The sequence below is a fragment of the Megalopta genalis genome, chromosome 7, assembly GCF_051020955.1.
Source record: "Megalopta genalis isolate 19385.01 chromosome 7, iyMegGena1_principal, whole genome shotgun sequence".
In the NCBI taxonomy this organism is placed as follows: domain Eukaryota; kingdom Metazoa; phylum Arthropoda; class Insecta; order Hymenoptera; family Halictidae; genus Megalopta; species Megalopta genalis.
The window spans coordinates 14,313,956-14,335,459 of NC_135019.1; the positions used below are offsets into that span (position 1 = coordinate 14,313,956).

Sequence of the window (21,504 nt, forward strand, 5' to 3'; positions counted from 1 at the left end):
AATCCTCCGTGGGATCCTTGCAAACAGCGACGGTGTGGGCACGGCGATACAATCCGGTTCGCGCTGAAAAAAAAACGCGATAAATCAAGCATACATTATTCAGTGTTCTATTCGCCCAATAAATGCCAGACAAACGAAATTCATATTTAATGCTAATAACAGTCGCGCGCCATTGGTACGACAAATTCGTCGTATCCGTATATCAACAAGCGACGGCGTTTAATTGAAAAATTAAACAATTTGCTCATACGCTCGTACAAATTGTGTTCTCCCGATTGAAAGTATACGCGAGAATAAATTAATTTTTGCCAAACCCATTTCGCAAAGCCACCGAGGATTAAACTACTCTCGCTTAAGTCGCTGTACGCGTTCTCGAGGTTCCTAAATTAATAGCACTAAGTCAATTAAGGTATTATTCAGACTAACGCCGTAACAACAGTGTCCCGAGGGAGAGTTTATTTTCGCTGCTTAACCGATGTAAATTTTATTAATATATGGTGCCAACGTAACCGAGTTTGCCGAAGGCGGGGACGGTCTTTAGACGGTCAATTAAAATTCTTGATAAAACGATGCGCCAGCTCCCTTCTGGCGTTCGATCACCAGCCTAACCTGCGTACACCTTGAAATGCGAGAACCAAAACATGTATACATAAATGTCAGTAACGTAATTATTGCATATTGTATCGACACAGATAATCGGAAATTTAGTGCACCGAGATTTTCTAGTGCCACTGTAAATATTGGGTCGGTCCATAAGTTAATGCAGTTTTAATTTAGATTTCAATTACTCACACAATAATTGCCCAACAGTTACATGCGTCTCGTACCGCTGTTCGATAGCTTTGGTCGACTATGGGCCGACCTATTACGTACATATATCGAACCGGCAAGTTCCACGAGAGAACTAAGCAAACCGGCCGCAGCTACACAACAAAAGAATGACCCGATATCGCGGCGGATCCTGGGAGGTTCGAGGCTCTGTAAAAGGGAGCAACGAGAGGTATCTGATCTCGTCAGGGGTGGTCGAACCGCCGCGCCACGTTTCTCTGTGCAACGCTGGTAAAAGCAAAGTCAATTAGCAGCGATAATTCGGTCCCGGAGGGAAAAGGGTAGAGGGAAGAGGAAAGAGGGAAGAGGCGTCGCAGCCGAAGCGTGCTGATCGGGCTCGACGAGGCGTGACCCGGGGTTCAGGCTCGGTCAGCGGATGCCGTCAACGTCGGAGAGGAGAAGTCGCGATGGGAAAACAACGCCGGATCCCGGCTGAAAGCCGGGACAGGATAGAGGTGTAGGCGAGCGTGGGCGGATGAAAAAACAGCGATTGGACCGTTGTTCGTGTACGAAACCGCTCGCTCGCGCGCGCGAAAGGGAGCGGAACAGCGGCAGCTGGGGCTGCCAAACAAAAGGGAACTTTGTCGAACGGCAGCTTTGTTTGTTTATCGCGTCCGTCGTAACTTCGCTTAATGAAAGCTGCGAAGTTGTTTCGGCGATCTGCAATCGCGGCAGCCATTTTTTGTCCACGGGCTTCGTTGGCCCGTGCAACCCGACTCGCGATCGCGTCCCTTCGAGACCAGGAAATCCTCGGCTAATTCGAGCATTGGCAATAATTTCGAAGGACCGCGGAGTCCGATTGCTTTCTACGGAAAAAGGTCGTGTTTCGAATGGCGTTCTTATTGGCGAGTGAACAGGAAAATACGCCTGCGAATTCTCCATGGAATTAGGTTATTCGAGAACACCGTCCGCGGCTGCGACGCGACGGGTCTAATTGTTTCAGCCTCGTGACTGTTCCACTCGCAGCATAGGGTGCACTACGTGGCCTCCGGAGATCCGAGACCTCCCGCCACTTTGTCTCCATTAGCTCCCGTACTCCTTCTTTAGGATGGAGCGACGATCGGCATAGTAGCCGGACTGAGGAAAGGACGTCGCTAGAAGAAGCCAAGAATGCCTCGGATGACTTCTACGTAAAGATCCACGATCCAATTACTGTACCTACGAAAGTGTCAGATTTTTTCCAGACGTCGAAGAATGTACGCATCGTATAGAGCACGATGAACCGCGGTTCAAAAATATTCGAGGTTCCTGGAGCATTTCGTCGACCATAACCAAGACTGGTGTAATAGGGATGGAAGAAGTATGTCGATGGTTAACCCTTAGCGCTCCACGCGTTTCTCGAGTACTACCTACCAGCAACTCCGGCACACTTTTTGGAGCAAAGCGCCTGAGATAAAGGAAGTCTTATCTTGAGCGGGAAAGATTACACGTCCTTGTGAAAGCGTTTGATTTTATTCATTTTATGTAGCTAAGTATAAAAATGGGGAAAAAATATTTTAATCGTAATGGTATCTACTTAACATTGTGCGAGGTCAGTGCATCGACAACGTGAATTGTGACCGAAATTTCCAAGCAGCAAATGCATCCTCATCGAAATGGGTAAATTTACTATTAACGATATTCTTCACAATTCTTAAATAAATATATCCCCCATGTTCTTTGACGCGATTTATTATAAAATTAGCATTACAAACCGTCTGTTGAATTCTGTTTGGATATGGAATTATTGAAACAAAAATATCTTTTGCGTGAGTTTGCCGGAATTTATTTTATTGTTAATCTTCACTGGAATCGGCTCAATTAATAATTAAATTAAATTAAAAATTGGTAAATATTCTTCAGACGTTCTAAAATAAAGTTGAACAGCGTTTTTCTGAAAAATATCACTACCAGCGACTCCGGCACATTTTTGGAGCAAAGTGCCTGAGATGAAGGAAGTCTTATTTTGAGCGGAAAAGATTACGCATCCTTGTGAAAGCGTTCGATTTTATTCATTTTATGTTGCTAAGTATAAAAATGGGCAGAAAATGTTTTAATCGTAATGGTACACACGCTAAGCACGTTTTCGCTACAAATAACAATTGCCAACGTTGACAAAAACATAGCATTTTCGGTGTAATTATGCTAAACACATTGGACTCCGCAGCAGAGCCTTCGGATTTACGGAACAAATGACGGATGTCTCCATAGCGGAGCCAACGGAGCGGCTAAGGGTTAAAGATTCAATGGAACGGAACTAATATTTTCAGTTTTCGTGGAAATTACTGCCTTCGATGTTTCATCTTGGAAAAGATGGAACGGCCATGGTAATCATCCGAAGTGAAACGATGTAAATTCGGCTTGCGGAAAGGCGATAATTGAGCGCACGGAAGATTGATGCATGTTCGAGCTTAACTATCGGAGAAGGTGTGTGCTGGTTGGGTCATGGGCTAGGGAAAATAGGTGGAAACCAGCGAACGATGATCGATGAGAGGACTCCGGTTCTTCGCGGGGAAGACCATGGGTTCTTGGAAAGCAGGTGGTAGATACCGCGAATCGATCGTGTCACCTGTCGTCGGACGACCGTTCGCAGGACAGTGAACCTCGCGTGCGTCTTTGTTCGAGCTGTCTAGACTGCGTAGAGAAGACCGCGGTGAATCGATAATCTTCGAACCGAGGATTTCGGACCGAGCATAAATTTTCTTAGTTCGTTCGTTTTTTTCCCCCGGGGAACCCTGAACCCGACACTCCGTTGAGAAGTATGGAGGCGTTTCATCACGAGCGAGATACAGCAGGACATTAATTCGAGGCGTTCACAACGTCGAGGAAAGTGCACCGGTTAATTATTTACACCCCTGCGGCGTGGTTCAAATGAAATACGGAAGAAAAGCAGGTGTCCCCTGCGGATCCAGGAACCCGACAGCGTTGGTGCTCAAAATGAATTCGATTGTCGATCGCGACTCGATTACCTTCCATTCGATCTCACAATCGGATTCGAAACGTGCCAGGAAAGAAGAGAGAAAGTCTCCTTTAAAGCTCTTTAGCACAGAAGTCAATCGAGAGTCTAGTCCAAGAATTTCGAAGTAAATGTTTCAGCCTCCGAGCGCTTCCATCGCCGAGGACTCTCGAGCTGCGGCGTTCGTTAGACCAAAAATCGGAGAACGTTTCAATTTATTTTTATAGCGCCGGCAGATCTGAATCGTATGCTGATTTTCCGGAACGACCATTCAATCGGGCTTAATCGATGGTACGTCCTTCGATTAGATTCCCCCCGGAGTACTTCGCGCACTGATTTCAACACCCCTGCATACATATACATCCGATTTGAATAAACATGACCGTCTTGTATTAACAGTTCGCCGCCGCGAACCAGGCGAAGGGAGGACGATCAAATTATCAAGTACGGAATAACCTTTTCTGTCAATATCCACCGACGACCTTGCGCCCCTCTTTAGGCCCTCGGGCCACCCATTTGTCATGTCCGCCAAGGGAAAAAACCTATCAAGCGATTTAAAATACGGATAAAGGAAAAGGTCGCGGACGATCGCCCTACAAAACCCCGTATAATCTTCTCCACGCGGAGGCGTTGTCCTAGCAAACCGTATCTTCTCACAATCTAGGGAGGAAACCCCCAGCTCCCTAAACCGAAAATGAGAAAAGTTTCGTTCGCAGAAGCCGAGCAATAGGTTCACGGTGGCATGTCGATGGTCCGAGTACCGATTACGCGAACTCGAACGGCGTTTATACAGTAATGTCTCCTTAATTGACGCTCAGATCGTCCACGAAAATGGACAATTTGTGAAGAAGAGATACCGTTATTCGAGCCTTGCAACTCGTTTTTATAGTTAAGACTCGAATGAATCGTATCTCCTCTTCCCAAATTGTCCATTTTTGTGGACAATCTGAGCGTCAATTAGGGAGACATTACTGTACTTCGAAGCTCTTAGTTAGCTTGCTTCGCGAGTCGTCTGTCCTCGGTAAGTGTACAATAGACTACGAATGTGTTTGAGAATGAAGTGTATTCAATGTAATTTCATCGGTGCTTCCATATGTACTTCTATATGTACATTCTGACGAAGCACGATGTTACCACCCACGCAAACTGACTGCATCGAACTAACGAACTTAGGTGGTAACCCAATATTCAAACCGCAATCACGATGCTATTCGAGAAGAATTACAAACGCGCGGACGAAGACCAAAGGCACCTACGCCTTTTCGAGTTCTTTCAGTCTGTATCACAGAGTACGTATTGGGTCAGTCGATAAGTTCGTGCGGTTTCAATTTCGATTTCCTCGTAATAATTGCCTGACGGTTATGCCTCGTACGTCATTCGATAGCTAATCGAATCTTCGAAAAGTTTTCTGAAAGCGTCGTCCTCGACCAGGAGGAATTCTGATCGAGTAACAACGACCGTGTTATGATAGAACTATGTTTGGAATCGGCGATCGCGATCAGGCGCGTTCGCGATCCAGAGGACACGAGGATCCAGACAGAAGCGGCACGCGTCGAAAGCGAGCACTGAACACCGACGCCGACGTCCCGGCGTCGCGGCGCGGCGCGGCGAGGCGCAGACGCCGAGCGGAATATCGCATACTCGAGAGCACGAGCGTTGTCGTTCCGTTGAACCGAGGAACGAGAACGACGCCGACACTCGTGCGGCGTCCGCGACCGCTGCAACACGCGAACATCCGTGCGCGATCGCAACATCCAGCGAACATCCGCTGTCATCCGCCCGCGTCGCGCCGCGCCACGCCACGCCACGCCACGCCACGCCGGCTCGTGTCATGCTCGATCGCGCCAGGATCCACGGGGCCACGAGCGATCCAACGAAACGTTGAATGGATCGAGCAGATCCTGACCATTGCGCCGCCGTCCCGTCGATCTCGTCCCTTTTCTTGGAGAACGATCGACCGGTGAAAGTGGACTCATGGTAGGTGCATCGTGTAACATTTATCGACCACGATCGGTCATCGAAACAGCGTAACAGGCTCGGCGAAGTTGCAGAAATTCGATTAGCAAAAAGTAGATGTACGGTGAGGTAGGAAATTGGCTTCGCGAGAGTTTCCTCGATGCACGGTCCTTGGCAGCATTAATCCATTGCCGTACCATTTTCTTCATAATTAAAGCGAGCAAAAGCTATTCGATTCTGATCATTTTTCCGAAGAAAAAGAAATATGCATTTATCGTGTGCCTACATTAGTTTGAGTACTTAAATATCGACGTCAAAAGAACAGAATTGTATTCCGACTTGAAAAAATGGAATAACATTCGTACCTAACAGATTATCACGAAAAATCTTCATCGCGAGTCAGACTCGTCGAAATATGGCAACGGGTTAAATCTATGTTGCAAGTGCCAAACGATTCAATGGATTGAAATATGGAATCAAATGCGTACGTTGAAACTACAATTAACTCCCGTTGCGATATCAGTTTACCAAACGTATTCTCGCGGGCTTTTATGGCTTCATGGGTTGCGAAATCGCGAGCCTGAAACGGGTCAGTTCCAGCCCCCGGCAGTTACAGTCTTAATACTAGCAACAATCATAATCGCGCGTACTCTTTTCGCACATCTAGGATTCATGAAAGATTCTGTATAAATTCATCAAATGCACTTCCAGTGGAAGAACTCGCATTTGCAGCATTTTAACTCTGCTACGAACGAAATTACAGAAGTCCGGCAATTGCGATTACGTGTGCCGGGACGCGTCAGCGTGGACGTTTCAGTGGATACCGGTGTTTTTTGCGATTGCTTGATCTAAATTGCCAAGAACAAGAACAACCAATGGTCTCTTGGCGTTAATTGAGAATAGAGTCGCAGTGTCAACGAACTCGTGGGTTTATTGGAATCGCCGTCGATCCAGAAAAAACTATTCCAATGTTTGCCCGATGACGTACTCTGTGAAAAGAACTTCGATTTTGATGTCAGCGTCGATTACTCTATCGCTAATTTCAAACTTTGCTCTGTAAGTTCTCGGGAGCGAGCTACATATATCGCCCACACCGACTATAACGTTGACTTCGAGTGAACTTTTCGATCTGAAAGTTGTTACTTGCGGAAAGAGAATATTCGGCGTCTAGAACCGTTGAAGATTCACGTGCTTGAAACATGGTTTTCGATTTTCTTATCGATTTTAAATGAACCATAATTCGTTCAAACAGTCAGGTAGCAATCGATTTTTTGTAAATCGTTGGATTAGAAATCCTGAAGAGAGTATGGAGGTCATGCGAACACTAGACGATGCAAATCGAAGTTAAAGTGGTCCGCTTTGCGTTCTATAAATTCAATCAACATCGCCAAATAATAAAACTTCCGGCTCGATAACCGAGTTACGAGTTGGAAATTATGTGTAACGCTGTAAAGCCCGTCGCTGGGCTTTGAGCATAACTCGATTCGCACTGTGCGCGCAATTCGCGCGTAGTTCGTTTCTTGATCGATGTAAACTCTCTTTCGAAATGCCTTCGTTGCACAATGGACGTCTATTTCCGTGCCGGTCTGCGAAAATTCTCTATCGCCAGACATTTCGCGATCGTACCGCTTCTTCTATCAACTCGAGATTATTTAGGTACTCTTGTTCCTCGACTCGACAAATAACGTGGTGGAAACCAGAAACAACAAGCAATTTCTCGCGCTTCCGCAAACCGATGTTATTCAAAGGGTATAGCTCCGATTTATTCCAGAATATGATTACTGTGCGTAATCCGAGGAACAAACGACACGAATCGGAAATCATAAACCACAACGTTAAATAAATGGTAAAGCGTTTAGTTCCTTCGGCTCGACGTATCGCGCTCCTTTCTTATCCCGCAGAAACTTTGAAATATTTGATTGTCCAACTCTGTTCTCGTAAGATGAATTCTTTGGTATTTAATCAAACTGTCGAGTCGTTTAAATTCGGAACAGCTCTCTCTCTCTCTCGCCTCTTTTAATTTAACAGTTCCATACTGCAAACAAAGGGGGAACCTTGTTGGAACACGCCCGGCTATTTCCACCTGCCCGAGTTTACAGAAAGCACTCGAAGAATTCCTGCAGCGACTACAGTCATGATATACGTAACAACATTTCTCGATCTTTCCGTTATTATTACTTATTACATACGACGGATGAAATCCACTGGTCTTAACGGAGGTACAAATAAAATGGTACAAAGATAGCGAGGGAAAACACACGAAGCAGACTCTCTCAACAGCAGACCTCTTGTTTATGCTATAAGATCATTAATCAGCTGATCGCGTCTTCCGAAGTTCTGCGATCGTTAATGTTTTTTACGCTCCTCCGATTCGTCGGACTACATTTGGTACTACGTGAAAATAATAGTAATAACAAAGAAAGGAAAACAAAACTTTTTATCGTCGTAATCCGCCAGATTACACGAGTAATCCGCCATATTCTGTAAAAGTTTTGCGAGTCGAATAGCGAGATGGCTAACGAATGATGTATCGCGAAGATAAATCGAGCAGCTTCGGCCGCTTTAAAAATTAATATGGAAGTAACGGACTAATTTATGGCTCGGCTTAATATTGCGGTACACGACGCGGTGAATAAAATTTACGGAACAAGTAATGGCCGAACATTTGTCGCCCGCAGAGCTAACAATATATTTTATTCCGTCGCGTCAGGTTCTGGCGGGCTCGGGCGAGCACACCGCAGCAGTCGCGCCAGTTTGCTGACGGTGTGTGTTCGTCGCACGGTTCATGGTTCATTTCGCGTCAAGCTAGTCGGACCGCGACAGTGTGTACCATCGATTTTCCCTACTTTCTTTTTCCTTCCGCCCGCGGAACGCGCTGTCGATCCGAAGAAAAATGTCTATACGTATTCGAATCCGCCCGTAGCGTCGGATCTTCCTTATCTGTCCCTCTTTGTCCCGCCGGCCTGTCACCCTCCTCTCCGTCTCGACTTCGTCGTTAAATACTGTTCGGCATTTTACGGCCGCGGCTGTAATGCACCGCGATGCAAAGATATTGCACACCGTATTACTCTTATAACATCACTCTTGCGCTCTCCCGCGCAAAAATATAGACCGAAATGGGATTTCCGCCACGAATGGGTCGCGTTATGCATTTATTGGCGTCGAAGAGCCGTCGCGTTACGTCTCGGGAGAACCACGGGTGTAAAGCCCCTGTAAATACCGGCTTTACCGCCGTGCTACCAGCCGAAGAAATTTTCTAACTTCTAAGATTATCCTGAGAAAATCATCGAGCTTCTGCTAGAAGCATAAACACTAAAAGCCCGCGGCTACGCGGCCGTTTCGTGCTCTCTTGTTCGGAGCTTTACGCTATTAAGTCGACGTAACCACCAACGACGATTCCGAGTTCTTTTCCTTAACAACACACATGCAGCAGCAATACACGGCCTGTCGGTAGAGGGGTCCATTTTTATACTGAACCAATGCTTCCTGAACGCAGCGTGTTCAAAACGCTCGTGGAACGTTTCAATCCGTGATACAATCGACACAACGCGGTGTACAAAACGCTGTGTATAGTACGCCTGCAAACGAGCGCAATTTGCCGAGCGTTTTGTACACGGCGTACAAAAGATGGCAAAACCATAAAAACGGCTGTGCAGTCACGGCTTAAACCAACCGAGCTTGAAAAGTAATTAACGTTGATTGCTTCATTAGAATGACGAAAGTGAATTTATTTAGCCATTTCAGGATTTCCTTTCGAACAAAGAGATTTATTCAATCGTTTCACAGAAAAGAGATTTCATAATTTCAACGATTCGAAAATATAAAATGGTTGATCGGTCTTCTTGACCTGTACCGATAGGTTTGATGTTAAGAGGCCACTGGCGAAGAACATGAAGTGAAGGTCGACGTAAACCAGTGGCTTGTTACTGGCATTCCTTTGTAACCAAGGAGCTTGTTTATAGCGATCCGAGGCTTCTGTTCCCAGCAGCAGAGCACTGTTCGATGTTTGCTTTTCGTCGGAGAAAGGAGGTACAAACTGCCCCGACCACGATGAAAGACGCGATGAAACGAAGGAAAAGCGGAAACGAATCGAATCTTGATGGAGAATCCTGCCCGCGGTCTCTATCGATCGCCGATACATCGAGCGCGAACCGCCGCGTGTAGATGTAATATTGCTTGCATCCAGTCGGTGAATTTGTATTTTATTCGCGAGGATTTCGATATTCCCAGGTATATAGACTGGTTCCCGATAACAAAGTGATCTATTATTGCCGTTAAATAAAACGGGAACGTAGCGTTGTTTAAAATCTCGTTCGGCGTCCACGGTCTCGCGGGAATGAAAAACGAAAATTTTTACGGTTTTAATATAAACCCGTTTCAATCGGTCAGCTGTTGCGAGCTCTTTGAAAAATGTGCACTTCAAACGTGTCCCGAAGGGAAGAACAACTATTTGCTCTCATACTGCAAACGACTTTTTCATAATAATTGTTTATATATTTTTATTCGTTCGTTTTATCTCGTCTTGGCGTCCGAATATTCAAAAACTCTTCAAATTTACGAATACGCGTCGGTTTACACTAAAATTGTAATCTCGACAGCAAAGTGTAAATACTTGTTACGCATCGACGAGAATTCTCGTCGTAACACAAAATATTGTCATTTCTTTATGACGTGTAGACTCGTCGAAAACAGCTGACTGGTTAAAGTACATATTATGTTTTTTTACCTAGCGTATTTCATCACAGATGCAGAATATCCAAAAACGAATTTAGAATATTGGATTCCCAGCAATGAAGGTAACAAGGTTGCAACGATGATCGTAATCGCGGTACGTTTCAACGTTAACGCGCGCGTTCAACGCGTTTCCCCAAAAAATCCGGTTGCGAGCCGAAATTTATTATCGTTCGTGAAATACAAATTTCGTTCGTCGCTTCGAAAACGGCGTGGCATATTCGAAACCCGGGGCGACTAGCAAAAAAAGGGAATTACAAAAATTGATTTCGAGTAACACGTTCTACATACATAGAGTGATAAACGGCCGGGTCCCTTTAAACTGGCACAAACCACTGGAAATTGAACTTTATCGCTCGCGGGTGGGCGAATTAATATCGCTGTGATTAAATGTTTAATTAGGAATTAATGGACCATGAATTTGCCGGCGGTCCCGGTGAGGAAATTTATAATGATATTGACCGACAATAAGAGCGCATGCAGCGTCGAAAAACACCGCCGACGCCGGACGACAGCGATGACCACGGGGTAGCCGAAGAATAATGGTCGCAATTAATAACGGGCGCGGAACGAAGGCAGGCTCGTAATAACGATAAATATTAATGCGGAAAAACAATGATTCGCCAGAACGCAACAATGCGGTCGGATCGAAGCCGGAAGCGTAACAGCGACGAATGATTATTACGCCGGTTTGTTACGACGCTAACAACGAATACTAATTCTGCACCGCGGCCGACACGGCGTAGAGGAAAGAACGGTGTCGAGAAACGACAATGAGCTCCCGCGAGCGAATATCGATTCCAAGAAAACCGGAAGTGCGCGCTGCGGCGTGCACCGAGCACCGACTCGCGATGCAACAACTTGCGGTGCCACTTGACTCTGTTTTCGTTAGAGCTTTGTCTTCCACCGAGTGTTGTCTTAGTTTTAAAGGTGCCCCGTTCACCCTCCTTCGGAGGCTTATTGTCCTTCAACTACCCTTAATTACTTTAAACAGTTGCTTGACTAGTTGGCTATTTTTGTTTGTTCTTTCTTTATTATTATGACGCTACTGAAACCCTGACGGGGCTGTTATTAGCAATGTAAATTGCTAATAACTTATAAATAAGATACACAGGAGAAAAGAAAAGAAGAGAAAGAAAGCAAAAAGAAAAGAAATGAGACGTGATAGCAGTTACAGTTACAGTGGTCAATTTTTGAAGTCTAACATTCGTAAGTACAAACGATACTAGAGCGCGACTATTCCGATGATTTAGAGATGTCGAATCGGTCGCCGGCGACCCGGTCACGTCGTTTCCCGAAGGGCGAGGCGCCCCAGAATAGAAGAGTGGAAACAATTTTGTGGTAGAATCGACGCGATAACCGAAGTTCGACGGTAGTTTTTATTGAACCATCTACGTGCATGTATCGAAGCATCTCGATCAAAGGCCGCTGGGAATCTAGTGGAGCGCCCTCTCCGTCCCGGAAGCAGCGCCCCGCACTTGTCCCGTCAGCTGCAATCGCAATTCCGCTGTCATAACATTCCCGAATAACGTCCCCGACGCAGTTTCTTTCGTTCCACCGCCCACGCGTTGATATTCAATCGAACTGCCCGCGTGTCTCGCACGTCCGCGTTCATTGTACCGATAAAAAAGAATTTATCGACTGGCATGTATCACGACTACCCTTGGTCACCTCCATTGCGCCCGGCACTTTTGTTTTTCCCCCGGAGACGAAATGTTGTTTCGGGCTGCAACGAGCCACTGTTTCGCCCGGTCATGACAGATGGGACAGGCAACGAGACCTGACGGATTATGATTTCTTCTCGGGAATCCCCCTGTCGGGAGGCGTCCTGTCTTGTCGCCTGGCACGATATCCGAGAAACGCGATTACTGCTTTTATTTCTGTCTGTTTTCTCTCGGGATTAGAGAAATGGGCCACCGCTCTGGAAACCATCGGTCATGTCGGCGATCAAAGTTTTCAACGGCGACCATCGATTTTGTTTCGACGAGAAAAGTTCTGTTCAGCGAACCACGCGTTAATTAATTCTGATTGTAAGTTACTTGTTTCGCGTTTCCACATCGCCTATAATAACGAGTCGGATCCGTGTCGATGATTTCCTACATCGTCCGCTAAATACGAATGTTATTCATCTCTTTTAAATTGAAATAGATTCGAAATTGTATTATTCCGCTGGGAAAATTACTAGTGACAAGGATGTTCGACAATTTGACTGGCCACGACAGTCTGGAAAATTTCACGAATTTAAAGTATGAAATAGGTCGAATCAGATTAAAATTGTAAGGTTACCCAAATATAGGCGACGCGACCGTCAAAGTGTTGAAATGATATGGGAGTTATTAGTAAATGCTAGACATAAAATCCAAAATACATAAATAGAAAAGTACGACAGTTTCTTCTCGTTATCCGCAGTTATTTGTGGAAATAGCTGAAAAGTTACTGCGCGGAAAAATTTATTATTGAAACGGATTAATGTTGAACAGAGAAAAAGAACAAAATCGAAGCAGAAGACAAGGTATAGTAAATTCTCCCTAATTGACTCAGCTTATACACAAAAATGGACTATTTTGGAAGCGGAGGTACGATTATTCGATTTTACCGAGTCGCAAGACTCGAATAATTCTTCTTCCCAAATTGTCCATTTTTGCGTACAATCTGAGGGTCAATTAAGGAGAATTTACTGTACTTTGTCTTCTACTTTCCGAGCTGATTTTGTTCTTTTTCTCTACGATTATTTGAGCCTTGCGGCTCGTTTTTATAGTCACCGATTGTCAACAACTATAAAACCGAGTAAAACCGAATAATCGTATCTTCTCTTCCTAAATCGTCCATTTTTGCGTACAATCTGAGGGTCAATTAGGGAGAATTTACCTGTTCAGATCCTGAACCCAACCTGTTCAGGTGAAATTCTCGCAGTCGGTGATAACGAGATTCAACATCGTCAAAGTTCTTTTGTGTTTACGCTGTGCGACTGTTTCGGGCCAATCGCGATCGCGATACCGTGAAGCGAATGAGGGAAGCACCTGCACGGGAAAACTGAAACGGCCGAGGCGTTCTTTAATTTTCCGAATGATCTGGGGCTCGGTTCCAATTACCTGGAGTGCCGGAGGCGTTGAGGAAGTAGTGGAAAGGGGAGGAAAAGAATTGAGACAAGGTACTAGGAGGGAATCACGCGAGCGGACCAGCGATTAGCCGGAAGATTTATGAATCCGACGGCTTTACGGCTCCCCGCCGAAGTTAACGAGGAGGGAAAAAGTTTGCTGCTCGCAGACCGTGCTGGATTCGAGGAGGATCCAAGGTGGATTCGAGGTGGATTCAAGGCGTATTCGCGGTGGATCTTGTGCACGAGGCACGAAAAAGAAGCCCTTTACAGCGCCTTTTTCAGCGTTGCACCCTCGGCTTCGCCAGAAAAGCCGGTTATCCGAGGCGAGCGCAGACCGCGGAAGCAGTCTTTCAAGCGGATACAAAAGTTTCCAGCGAGCGCGTTTCTCGCGATGCAAATGCACCCTGTCCGCCGGCGCGGTTTTACAGGGACACCTAGTTGTCTACGGCCGGACGAGCAAAAAACAGAAGCTCCATTTACGGTAGAACGTCGGTTATCCGAACGTTTGTTTCGGTAGTTGAGAAATCCCGAGCCTGTGAAACAAGCCATCAGTATAGAAACCTTGCCGTGCAAGGTTCTTACCGGCGCGTAGCTAAATTTTGCTTTCAGCCCGTGTTTTGCACAATAAATTGAAGTGTCCAGGCGAAGCGGCGCGGTAACTGGTATCACGCTAGAACGTTGTTTGGACACGTTCACGTGTGTATAACGTTGTAACAGGATATTGTGTTTGCGGAGGAAGAGTTTACGTAGCCTCCACGGTTAGGCCAGTGAAAGTTTTCGCGATTTTTCTATTCGGTTCGTGTTTCCCATGAAATTCGTGGTGTCGAGGAAAAAGATTGCGATGAAACCACAAAAATCGTCTATCGGCGAATAATAATATCGTCAATCCCGAAACCCAGCGAGACGAATGATTCGCAACTAACGTCTGTTTTCAGATCGCAGCCGCCTGTCTCCGCCGGAGAACATCGCGTCGAACAATTTCAATTGGTTGGACCGCCCGTTTGAATGTGCCCGATCAGCCGATTAATTAACAGCAGACGATCCGCGCGACAGCGAGGTTTCTGCTCGGCCGCCAGGCCGGTGAACAGAACGAACGGCGATAGCGTTACTCGACACTTACGACGTGAACGAGAAACGACCGGGCGGCTCGGTTTGCCGTTATCCCGCGAATTAGCGCCGCGCGCCGGGATTAATTAATTCGAGAATCGGCGTGGCGATAATTAACGCGACAGCTGGAACCGGCCGGGATCGATCGGGGACCGAATCAATGCCGTTTCTCGGCCATTACTCAGCCGTCGAAAACATCGGTGATGAGGGCCAGGTGAAAACGGATCGCCGAACTTGCTGAAGAAGGGTGAAAACACCCATCTATAAGGGTTCCCGTAGGTAGGACTATCCGTAGTATGAGAAACTTGGTCGGAAACGTCAGCGCAGACCGCGTCGAAGAAAAAACGGCGTGAGGATGTTCGCCGACAGGTGAAATATCAACGGGAGCAGAAGTCCAGCGGCGGATGGGAAAAGTCGAGGGGTTGCTAGGCCCTGTGGCGAGATCTCGCGAGGTGTCCGAGAGTTTCCCGCGAGGGAAGTCGGCCTAACACGGAAGCGAAGGGTTTGGCTCGGGGAGCGGGGTGATCGATCCAGGGACAAAAGGGAAGATAAACAGCCGGAAGGGCCGAGGGGGAGAAGAATTCCTCGTGAGGAAAAATCCGGTAGCCTTGGGATAGAGACGTCTTAACGGTGGCGGCGGCACAGGCGGGAAGAACATGGCCAGATAGAAAAAAGATTAAGTAGCCGGGACACGGAACGGTACAAACAAGGGCAAGCCTCGAAGCCTCGCTCGAATGAGAGGGGCTCTCGCTCACGCTCTCTTCGATGAGTACCCGCGCCGCGAGGAGGTGGAAGCATGAGATTTCCGAGTGGCTGTCTATCCCCGGCTCGACAAAAGTACTACTCGGCTGCGCGTTACATCGGCCACCACCGGCTCTCTCGTCACGTATCCGGATCAATTGAGTGGCGAAAATGGGTGCCATCCAGTCGACTCGGAACATGCCTACCCCCGGCGAAGAAGGTGAGTAGCTTCGTTTTTGCCAACGTCGACGAATAATTCTAGGTGAATGGTGTTGCTCTCGATCTCCGCGGATCTCCTTGAAACGAGACACCCCCTAACCTTTGGAGGTCAGCGGTCGCGGAGCTACGTTCGTTCCGGGACGTTTTAGCAGCTAATTGCATCGTAGACTAGCTAGACAATCTAATCTAAATTGATAATCGCGACTTACAGGTTTGTTCGGACTATGCGCTGGATCCCCTAAAAGTTGAATCCTGGAGGCTCTGTGTCCCTTGAGAGTGTTGCGATCTTTTCACAGACTCCTCGGACGCGTCTTTGCTCCCGACTTTCACGCTGCAAGAGCATAGCCTAATTTCTGTTTCCCCGAAGGATCAGCACCCAAAGACCATAGTAGCTCTTTATTCCTTTCATCTATTTCGAACAATGGAATTCTAGCCTGTGACGAGAAGGACCTAATCAGTATCCAACGAATCAAGACCGCAGAGACAAGAAGACCGAACGTCGTCCCCTCTGTGCGAAGTAGTTCGATTAGACGTGGTTTCGTGGCTCGAACGATCGCGTTGGAGCAACGTACGTGCTCGATATCGAATTTCGGGAAATGTTCGAGGAAGCTTTTGTGCCTCGTAGACGTTGTTACAGTCGCGGAAACTGCGCTAATTAGGTCTACTAGGCGTCAAATGTTTGCGCGATCGGCACGAGAGATTTTTCTTGAACGCGTGCCCCCGGTGCCCGGTAATGCTCGAATTTCGCGGCGCGCATCTCGCCGGCGTCGGCCGGGGATTAGTCTTTGAATATCGGTTGACAGAATAGCGTGGAACCGATTTTACGCGGCAGACAGGCATGTCGCATTCGCGTCGACCCGACTTCGACGGCGATAAACTTCCGCGGTCCTGGTACCGTCACGAGTTTACCGATCCGACGAGTTTACGGGAGCTCGCGTAAACGCGCGCTCCGGTCCCGCGTTTCACCTGCCAGCTTCCTGTTAATTGATCCTTTGTGAGAGACAATCGAGAGGCCGCGCGCCATCCGTCATCCCCTTTCAAATCATTCCATTGTTTCTACCGCGAGAAATTGAATACTGTCTGGTCGATCGTTTAATTGTGATTCCATCGAAGCTCGCTAGTTATTAATTTCGCATGAATATTTTACGCTAGTGCCCGCCCGAGTTTCGGAATCTCTCGTTCGTTCGAAGCGCGAATTAACCCTCCGCTGGCAAGATATTTTCTTAATAACGCGACCGGCAACCTGTGCCTTTTAAGCCCGGACTTCATTTCTGCGTTGCTCTAAGCTCCCAAAAAATTTGACGAAATTCTGGAATGCAGTAATATCTCTCTAATTGACGCTCAGATTGTGCACGAAAATGGACAATTTTGGAAGAGGAGATACGATTGTTCGTGCCTTGTAGCTCGTTTTTTATGGTTATCGATTGTCAACAACTATAAAAACGAGCTGCAAATTGTCCATTTTTGGCAATAATCTGAGCGTCAATTGAGGAGACATTACTGTACTTGTTGAAACTTCTACTTGAATGCATCGGGTTGGCAAGAAAGTAATTTCGGTTTTGAAACGACAATTAACAACGCTTTCTACGCGTGTCAAACAAAAATACTTTCTTGTCAACTCGATACAATTGATGAATAAGTTCCTGTAGGGGGAGGGGTGCAGGTAGTCCAGGTACTTCGCTCGGATACTTAACCCTTAGCACTCCGCACCATTCTGAACGTTGGCTAGCAGCTACTCGGCGCCACTTTTCGGCAGAAACGGGAATTTACAGACCCTCGTATTATTTAGTATAGTTTTGGAACTAACATATTATAATGATATTGGACTTATATGAATTTTGCTGAAACCGAGAAATGTGCAAAAAAATCAATATTTTATGTTTTATAATTTTGTTATTGTTTGTTTTATAATTTTGTTTTGTTGTTGTAATCGCTATCTATGCGAACTCTTTCTCTCGTCGCCTTGTTGCTTGGACGATATCACTATCACTGCTGTCAAAACGATAGACTAACTGTAGAAGAAAACCTTCTACGTATCTGTAGTAACATTTCTGTGTAACATTTCTAATATATCTGTATAAACGTCTATCTGGAGCTCATCTTCACTACTACTTGTGTCATGAGACTGATTCGTTTTTGAACGTTTTGCCATTGTTCTAATAAAAAATATGAATAATTACATAGGTTGAAAATTTCTAATTGTTATTACTAACTCACAAGATGATATTTACCAAAAAAAACAGACTGAGTTCAGCTTTGAAAATCTTTTCCTCCAGATTTTATGATTATAAATCTCACTATACAGTGCGTGCTATGTTCGCATACCGATCTTTCTTCTACAAACTTGTCTTATCGCTCTTTTCAAGTGGCGTCTTTGAAGTGCTCGGACTTCAAAGTATATATCTGTAATTTTACTATATTTTTATTTGATTTCTTGTACCATTTCAAGGGCAAACTTCAGGGAAACATGCATGTCTCAAAAAGTTGCGCTGAAATAACTCAATTCCCCGTAATCACTAATAAAATTTAATGTCCCACGAGAGGGGACATCCGAGTGATATGCTAGAATTACGATGTCCCACGAGAGGGGACAGCGGAGTGCAAAGTATTAAACTTTCAAATGGTGACGCAAGTCAATTTGACGTCTTATCGGTCTGCAAAACAAGCTACACAAAATTTGGTCATCGCTCGAAGGTTAAAGACCCAGATTGCCGGTTGCTGCTCTCGTTGGTAAACGTAAACAAATGTAACAGGTGTAACGACGATCTTTTGTGTTTCAGTGAACTTCGATCACTTTCAAATCCTGCGTGCCATCGGGAAGGGAAGCTTCGGCAAGGTACGAGAGATAAACTGTTAATTATTCTCCCTTTAATCAAGCGCACCGCATTCTTTCGAGGCTGTAATAATTATTGTAACCGCGCACGGTTTAATTACCAGCCTCCGATATACGCATCCGACGTTAATGGAAGCGATCTGTCCTTAAAATCTGTAAATGAGAGATTGTTTACTTTGAAGATCGTCCCGAAATTAGGTTACTCGGAGCGCAATGCCGAGCACGTCGTGTGAATAATGACCCGGGAAACCGTTCTCGACATTGCGTTAAGTAATAGCATTAATTTAATTAATTGGTAACACGTTGGTCGCCGGCGACCGTCGGCGGTACAGCCATAGCGCTATCAGGAAAGTTGATTACCATACAGTCGCATTTATTAAACGCACGAACGTCCAGCTGTGCCTACGAAATCTCACGTAATTAATTTCATATTCATAACGACGCCCCGTATCCCTATTTGAACATGCATATTGTCGACATTCAAATTTTTCCAAATTATTCAGTTATTCAGTATATCAGTATTATTTCAGTTTTACGACGTTTAATTACCGTTATTTACAAAGTTTAATTAAATCCAGGAGCACCGCCCGTCCCTTCCCGCCACGAGAAAGCTAATTACTCTCATGGAACAATTTCGTAATTAACCCGCGATCGACTGCGCCAAAAATTTCGAACCTGTTTCGCGCGTCACTGCGAAATGTGATCGACTGCTCGTTCATCGGTTAGTCCGCGTCGGATATAAATAAATTCGTCGGAATACGAACCGAGTTCAGGAGTTCCCGTTGCCTACGAAACGCGTACTGTTCATCTTCGATCCACGGACAGTAGGCTGCTTTCTACCTTGGATAGCAACCCTTCGGGCGAACTTTCTGCCATAACTCTGTTCCACGGCCATTAACTGAGTGTGCACCTAAAAAGTCCTATCTTTCATTATCCCCAAGTTACACCGCGTTCTTTTCAAGCGTGCGCGGAAAGTATATCTCGCTGCTGAAAAATAGTCTGCCACCCACTTGCCCGCAGCCTTCCCCATTATTCACCCTCCACCCATTAACGTCCCACACGCGAGTCAGAAAATCTCCGGCTTTTGTTTTCAAGTTGCGCCACGGTCTACTCTTAAACCATGCAAACATGTCCGACTGTTGAGGGATGGCCAATTTGACTCTCGGAATCTCTATTTCCCTGCTCAGACGCGGAGAATAGAAATCAGAAAAAATTCTACCTTTCATTCCGCCGTTTTCAACGGCGTGCCGAGTTTCGCGGGAAACAGCCAACTACATTTCCGTCTGCCACTTGTCACATAATTTAGCCCCCCGCCTGTCCGCGTCCCAAATACGGATCTGAAAATTCGCAGCCCTTATTTCCGACTCGCGCCGTATTTCAGCCCGCGGGCCGCGGAATTTGACGTTCGAAATATACCCGAGTCCTCCCGGCTTTGCCATAACTCACCCCCGATCGTTAATGATCCGAATGCTGGGTAAAAAAATGCACCCCAGTTGCATCGAACCGCGGTCCCATTCATAATTCAGCGGCGAGGCGCGGTGAGGTGTTCGTTACCGGCCGGAATTCGACCGTCCCGGGACTCGCATCTTGCAACATTCGCGCGCAACTTCGTTTCCGAACCGAACAACGGCTAATTACTCCCGGTGCTCCGCGGCAGGCCACTCATCATTCATCTCCCGTTCGCCGGCTAACGAGCAATTCATTATTTCTTAATAGGTGTGCATAGTGCAGAAGCGGGATCGCGCCGGGAACATGTACGCGATGAAGTACGTCCACAAGGGCGAGTGCGCGGAGAGGGGCGCCCTGAAGAACGTCGCTAGGGAAGTCGAGATCCTTTCGCAGCTCGAACACCCCTGTCTCGTTAACCTGTGGTTCAGCTTCCAAGGTGAGCTTCGGATCCCGCGGATTTTTCGTTCGACTTGTTATGGAATTCGAGCGGAGCCGGCATCCGTCTCGATAAACGCGCGATTGTTTGCAGAGGAATTTGTAGAAGTCCTCGACGTTCTCCACCCTGTAACGTCGATCGAAATGTAACAGCGCTGGAAAGATTAAGCGAATGTTAACGAGTTCGCCCGATTGCTGAAACAGCCGCGGCTGAATTAATTCTGCGGATTTGGATCTAATATGCATGATATCGCGGTCTACTCGATTTGCCGCCGTTCAATAAACGAGAACTATTTCGTAGCATATTTCCCCACGGTTTTCATCCCCGATGTCAGCTGGGAATTCCGGCGAGTCGAAGAATTCCGGCTCGCAGTAATTTCTGCGATTACAGCGGAACAATTGCGAATACCGAATCGTTTGAACCTCCGTCGCGAAAATTTCGCTTTGCAGCTTCGGAGTAGACACGATCAGTGTTTCAGGAAGTGTTCGTAGAATTTTTAGACGACACCCAGGGTGCCGGCTCGCGGAATAGGGCACTTTGCGGAGATTACGGAAAAATGGCTGTTAATTGGACGAGCTTTCCGTCGCTGTTCGGTCGAAGAAGGATCCTCGCCGACTCTTCTTAAGAAGGATGAAATTAGTGGCAGCATTATCGAACTCCCTCCTCGACGAGAACATCAGATGCTCGCGGCGCGCTGATTTTCGGCCCGTTTCGCCGGCTCGATTAACCGCGAAATCTCTCTCCATTAAAAGCACGGTTTCCATTCAACTGCGAATATTTAAACGTTCACCTTCTAACGAGGCTCGCGGTTTCTCGGCGAAAGTCTGCCCGCTGTTTCTTCGCTTTCCGAAGACGCGCGAAAATTGATGCCCGGCAGCCTTCCCTTCTCGGCTCCCGACTGGCAAAAAGCGTACGGAGATCGAGCCCGCGAATCGCGACGCTTGAGTAACGATCGAGCGAAAATTTGCGCGATCGCGAACACACGTTTACCTCATCCCCTTTCCTCTTTAATCGCCCTTTTCATCGCTTCGCGATTCATTTCACAGCGCGCTGCTTCATCCGGCATATTAACCACACGAGATTACACTGTGAAAATTAATTATCGATGGGAACATTAATTGCCCTCGCACGCTCTGATCGACTGCCCCTATTTTCTTGGCTATGGAGCT

General features: G+C 46.5%; 2 protein-coding genes across 2 annotated transcripts in view; one reads left to right on the forward strand and one right to left on the reverse strand.

Moving 5' to 3' along the window:
* The window catches only part of LOC117221627 (protein Star), a 47,441-nt gene that overhangs the window by 21,799 nt on the left and 4,138 nt on the right, over nucleotides 1-21,504 (reverse strand). The window lies entirely within an intron of this gene.
* Nucleotides 5,429-21,504, forward strand: part of LOC117221626 (serine/threonine-protein kinase 32A) — a 29,579-nt gene continuing 13,503 nt past the window's right edge. The window contains exons 1-4 of the mRNA XM_033472724.2: nucleotides 5,429-5,740; nucleotides 14,486-15,618; nucleotides 18,398-18,453; nucleotides 20,167-20,335. Of these exons, the coding sequence (XP_033328615.1) occupies nucleotides 15,570-15,618; nucleotides 18,398-18,453; nucleotides 20,167-20,335 (274 nt within the window). The 5' untranslated portion in view covers nucleotides 5,429-5,740; nucleotides 14,486-15,569. The remainder of the gene's footprint in view (nucleotides 5,741-14,485; nucleotides 15,619-18,397; nucleotides 18,454-20,166; nucleotides 20,336-21,504) is intronic.